Source organism: Temnothorax curvispinosus, unplaced genomic scaffold, assembly GCF_003070985.1.
Source record: "Temnothorax curvispinosus isolate PA1 unplaced genomic scaffold, ASM307098v1 QBEX01008647.1, whole genome shotgun sequence".
Taxonomy (NCBI): domain Eukaryota; kingdom Metazoa; phylum Arthropoda; class Insecta; order Hymenoptera; family Formicidae; genus Temnothorax; species Temnothorax curvispinosus.
This window is the reverse complement of record NW_020218427.1, coordinates 1-6118: the sequence shown is the minus strand read 5'-3', so window position 1 is coordinate 6118 and position 6118 is coordinate 1. Positions and strand designations below refer to the sequence as shown.

General features: G+C 31.8%; 1 protein-coding gene across 1 annotated transcript; it reads left to right on the top strand.

Annotated features, from left to right (window-relative positions):
- Positions 1 to 855: 855 nt before the first annotated feature.
- Positions 856 to 5969, top strand: LOC112458089 (F-box/LRR-repeat protein 4-like). The gene is made up of 8 exons (XM_025021526.1): positions 856 to 945; positions 2723 to 2989; positions 3100 to 3232; positions 3324 to 3780; positions 3870 to 4068; positions 4652 to 5006; positions 5084 to 5393; positions 5546 to 5969. The coding sequence occupies exons 2-8, from the start codon at positions 2732 to 2734 to the stop codon at positions 5850 to 5852; spliced, it is 2019 nt and encodes a 672-aa protein (XP_024877294.1). The 5' UTR covers positions 856 to 945; positions 2723 to 2731; the 3' UTR covers positions 5853 to 5969.
- The last annotated feature ends 149 nt before the right edge of the window (positions 5970 to 6118 follow it).

The window sequence follows — 6118 nt, the reverse complement described above, 5'->3', positions numbered from 1 at the left end:
AGCACTCTCCGGAAAACTACCCCTGTTTCATATATTTTTAGTAAAAATTCGGTCCACTAACGAATGAGTAGTTCGCGGTCAGACAGACATATGCATACATACAGACGACGACAGTACTTATATATATATAGATTATATATGGACTACATAATTTTTTAAAATTACGCAAAAATATATCAGTATATGATAATGAATGATGGTAATTATCCATTAATTAGATCTATGAGTGCTATAATATGTATAGAATTTATTTGCTAACTGATTATTGTTTTCATTAACCTGACATTTTGAAAAAAGGAAGGAATTTTAACTAATTATTTTACTATTTAATTTATTTGCAAATCTTAAGAATCTTGCAGAACATGTTGAAACTGTGTATAAAATTATTTATATTTTTCTATATATTATCGTATGTATTGAATCTTGAGATTGCAATGAAGTTTACTGGCTCTTATTATCTTTGAAAAAAATTATTTGTTCAAATGTATTTAAATAAATGTAGAGATTATATATATATATATAAATGTATTTAATTTATATCTTTTATGTACAGGATAAATTTCAATATAATTAAAGATTTATTTAATTAATAATTTTTACGTTTTAATTGTGACATAATCAAAATAAGACACGATAAAATGTCTCGCGCCCACTGCGGAAAGGGACACGCGAAAACGTGAATAAGACGCGCGAGCCGAGTGCGATAGAATTTTACGATTCTCGTGGCTGGCGACGCTACGAGCTAGCAAGAAAGAGACTGCAGATGTATGTCTACGGTTTTCAGCCGCTCGAAGCTGGCCGAACGCCGAGCACACAGCCGCCACATACGTACGCGTCACGCGGCTCTTCGCTGCTATGTGCGCGCGCGTTCGTGCCAGGTGGTGGAAAGTCCCAGTGTCCACGAAATAACAGCATTGTGTGGACCTACTGCCTTGCTAATAAACGGTAAGTAGAAAATCGATAGAAATTAGTTTTTCTGATTAATATTTTGATTCATTTCCGAGTTAAATTTCCGGTAGATAATTAATTCTTTTTATTTACTGTGATTTTTGTGTGACTTATTGTTAGATCGCTATAACCTATATCAAACAATGAGATAAAAGATACATTAAATAAATAAAAAAATACATTTTGAAAAATTTTAGTTATTTAAAAGCGTAAGCGTATGCGTAAGTGTAGTGAATGTAACCAATTTAAATTTTGCAATATTTTTTCTTTGGTGCACGTGAACGTGTGTATGCCGTATGTTTTTCTACCATGTGAAACATACTACTACCACGTGGTGGAACATGTTATAACGTATCGGAAAATGAGATAAAATGAGTAAGAGTATGCGGTAAGACGTAAGCAGTAAAAATTGACCAACTACAATCGATTATTCTTGGATTGTAAAAATCTTATTAGTCAATAGCTTACTCCCAGGTAGCACATACACGTTTCAAAAATGTTTTATAAGCGTTTTTCCAACCGTTTTATAACCGATTTTTAGAAATAACATTTAAAAAACTATTATAGAAACGTTTTGTTTTAATTATCATTAAAACAAAAATTCCTACTTTTCACGTCTTTTGAACGTGTTTATGACGTCTTTGAAACATGCGTGAGAATGTTCTAGAAGCTTTATGCATATATCATCTATGACGTCTATTCTTTTTCGAAGAAATTCCTGAACTGGTGCACCTGCACATTGCGTTCGTGCAATAAGTTAAAGTAAAACAAAATTATACTTGTCTCACTCTAACTTAATTGCATTACTGATGTGCACCAGTTCAGGAAGTTCTTCAAAACGAAACACACGTATAAATCTTCTTTCAATGGCCACGTTCAGCAGAACGTTTGATTTGCAATAACTGTTGGAAATTTTCTAAGCTCAGATTTGTCCGATGACAAATAGATTAAGACCGATAGGACAAAATTAACTTAAATAAATAAGTGGATATATGTGTGCATGGATAAAATGATTTATTTTGTGCATCAATAATTAGTGCAATAAATGTTTCAAAAAAGGCTGTTAAAGCTATTATATATACAGATAAAGCAAATTATAATTTTGAAAGAAAAAAATTAACAAATAGGTATTTTTGTTAACTGTAGAAACGTAAAAAATACGTTCCTTAAATCATGGTTTCAAAAACATTTTTGTTCAAACGTTTTTTAATGGTTCTTTACGGTTATGAAACTATGTATACGTTCAAAAAACGTTTTAAAAAATAATATGTGCTACCTGGGCTGCTTACGCGCCTTATCTACTTTTACGACTATTGTAGAATAGAATTTTAAAGTCATTTAGAAATTAAGCGTAAATCTGGCGAAAGTGAGCAATCTAAATTGTTTAATTTTTTTGTTCTTTCTTTTGTGCTCGTGTATGTACGTGTGTGCCACGTGGTAGTAGAAGAACACAGAGCTCCCGACATTTCAGATTTATAAAGAAACATTTTTCTACATTAACAAAATTAAAAAATAACTGTTATTTTCTTAAAAATAATTAATTATTTAATAATGATATTCAACACACAAACGCGCAAACTATGTAATAATGTCAGTACTAGCAATGCGAATGAAAGTAAGATAAACTTATTGTTAGATTATACACACACACACACACACACACACATATAATCTTAACGCTATAATTATTAATGTATACAATATTATAATGCATTTTACCATATGCTAAAAAAGAGAGGATTTATTAATCTCCATATTTTTTGTCTTTTTTTAGAGAGACAATATGACAACCCACAATAAACCTTTAAACTGTGAGAGTTGTAGGCAATATCCCTACATCTGCAGAATATCCGTAGGAGAAGAGGGTAGTGTCAACTTTGTCTATCAATTTGTGAAGAAAATATTTGTTCCCACGAGAAGAAACCGTCAGAATTATTACACATTCTATATTGCCCCTAGAATAATTGGACCACCTCACGTTTTAAATTATATCGAACAATTTCATTTACCATGTTTTTTTGGAGATGAAGACTATTTCAGAGTATGTGTATTTCCTGGTATCGTCTGTTATTGTCCTGTACAAAGTAATCGCTATCTATAAATTTATGTTACAAGATTTTCTATTTGACACATTTCGATTTTCTAATATAGTTGAGAAAGGATGATTTTGATCGTTTCGATATTTCAATATCTCCGTGGCAAAACGAAGGTTTCATGAGATCATTTATTGATGGTACTCCATGGTATACAGCGGACCATATGACGAACGAAAATAATTTTATTGGTATGTAATATTCGAATCGATAAATAAGACATTGTTAAAGAAGATACGCTTTTGTTGAGAAGAGAGTATAATTATATTTTCTATTTTTAAGATATCGAGTTTCATGAAGCTGTATATCCAATCAGAGTCTCTATTTACGAAATAGATAATCCTGGAAGCGTAATTCAAATTTTGGCTCAAGATTCCAATAATCACTGGATTCAGTTGTGGGATGAATCGTCTCAGATTGTACCCCAGAAATTAAGATTATTTTCTCCACCGTTATCGCATCCGTGCGACTTCAAAACCAAAATGCTCAGACTAGTGTTTAAGGACAACTCACGTAAATCTTATACAGAACTGGAAGCTGTGATGCTTATCGGTACATCAGATTTGATCCTTCCTAGAAATCCTAACGAGAGTTTAAGTAATCTGTTAAAAAGAATTAACAGCATGTACTCTCCGCACCACGACGATGTTCATAATTTAACAGCAGATTCAAAAAGTGCACACTTGGATATAGTTCATCTGCAACGAAATTTTCCTGAATATTGTGTTATTTATAAAAGGTATTACTATTGTACATTAGGTAATATTTAAATCCTTTTCTCCTGTTAATAATGAAAATTAATTTGTTCCGCGGCGATAATATTTGCAGCGAAATAAGAAGGATTAATTATAAGAGTAATTTGAAATACGAAAAGGCATCTCAAGAGGTAATCCCTGGATATGTGCAACCTCTTGGACAGAGATACTCGCGTCGTATTCTAAAAAGTCATTCCAATTGTGTAAACAATATGAAACTTTCTTCGGATGAATCCAAGGAGCTATCACGTTGCAGTTTATCTGCGCTTCCTGTAAAGTATTCTAAGAAATCTATTTCTCATCACAATATTTATTGCAATGACATTTCGTACTTTGAGTATTAAAGTATTTATTTTGTATTATATTAATTATAGAAAAATAACTTTCTCCGCCAGTGATTAAAACCAAAATATTATTTTATTTCTCGACTAACTGGCACAATGTACAAAAGTATGCACCACATGTTTCGGCTCGAGGTTTGAGCCTTTCTCAAGTGCGGTCTAATCAAATTGACTCGTCATGTGCAGGTACTCAAAAGACATGCCTGTGTTCACGAAAATGTTCCAACATGGTCATAAAGTACAGGTGTCTTATATGTATATGTCGAATTTCAAAAGTTAGCATGTTAAAGATTCTCCATGGCGACATGTTATGTGTGTGTAAGTACTTCGGAGTCCGCGTGAACACAGGCATGTCTTTTGAGTACCACATGACGAGTCAATTTGACGATTAGACCGCACTTGAAAAGGGCTCAAACCTCGAGCCGAAACGTAGTGTACAATTTTGTACATTGTGCCAGTTAGTCGAGAAATAAAATAATATTTTGGTTATATTAATTATATTCTATTTTTACAGAATGAAATACTACTAAAAATATTTAAATACTTAGATTTGGTAACATTATGCCGCATGAATGAAGTAAACAATGAGCGCTTTGATATTTTATCACGGGATTCTCTACTCTATACACGTTTGAACATGCGATGCATTAAATCTGAAAAATATATGTGCGATATATTTTGTTATTTTACACCTAGATGTAAATATTTGCAACAATTAGATCTTACAGAAAGCAACTTTGATGTTAATGATTTCGTAAACTTTCTTGATAATTGCGGCAGGCGTTTAACGCATTTAAGATTAAGAGACTGCTACATGGACTTAAATCCTGTCCTGCTCAAAATTTCAGAGACATGCAAAAATTTGAAAGGTAATGCATATAGTATATGTATATAATTGTCAAGATTATGGGTAAATTGTATAACAACTAATACAAATTTTTCTTAGAATTGGATCTAAGTTTTTGTCGGATAGACGACGAAGAATTTTTGTATCTCGAGGGACTAAATAATTTAGAACATATAAACTTTTCTGGTACACGTATAACAACTGAATGTCTTTGCAAAATACTGCATAATAATCAACGGTTGCGTGAGTTACAATTGACAGGCATTATACATGATGTAGTTCTAATAGAGTTGGCAAATTCGTGTCGTGACTTGGAAGTAATAGATTCACTGCACGCACGTAGTTTTACATCTCAGGGTATTAATGCTCTCGCTAACTGTAAGAATTTACAAAAAGTGAATTTTAATCTGTAAGTGTGTGTGCTACATTTTCTTTCAAAATACACATTATTGTATTCTTTATTGAAATTTGTTTGCTCCTCTTGCGAGCATCTTGAAAAAGTTACATGAATTTTTTGTTCGCAATTAAAATACTGTACTAATTATATGATTTTTGTTACAGAGACGGATACCCAGTTACTGATGACAGCTTATTTAGATTACTTTCTTCTTATCAAAACTTGCAAGAAATTTATCTGGACCTTGTTGTCCTCACTGATCACCGGTTGGAATTATTAGCGCAGTGCAGGCACTTGAAAAAGTTATATCTTGACTTTGTGAAACTTGATATACTTGATAATTGGTCCGTTATTTTGAAACAATGTCCTAAACTGCAGGAGTTTTATCTCAGTAACTGTAATATAAGTAATCAATTAGTTAATCAATGGAAGGAAAGATATCCGCATGTGTCCGTCTATACATACAGATAAAATGAAGTTTATCTTTACTATTTTGAAGTATAAAAATTAATAATTTTTTTTAAATTATCCGATGCACAAGATTGTAAAAGAAGTTAATGCCTAATAAAAACCAGATAGTCGTATTTATTTATAATTTTTGAACACTTCTTTCTGTTTCTGTTTTTTCATAATTTGACTTTTTTTGGGCAATAATGTCATTTTTTTAATAAATATTGCAAAAGCTACATTAATATCATCGTCAGTAAATTCTTAGTTTTTTTTCCGCAACCGCATGT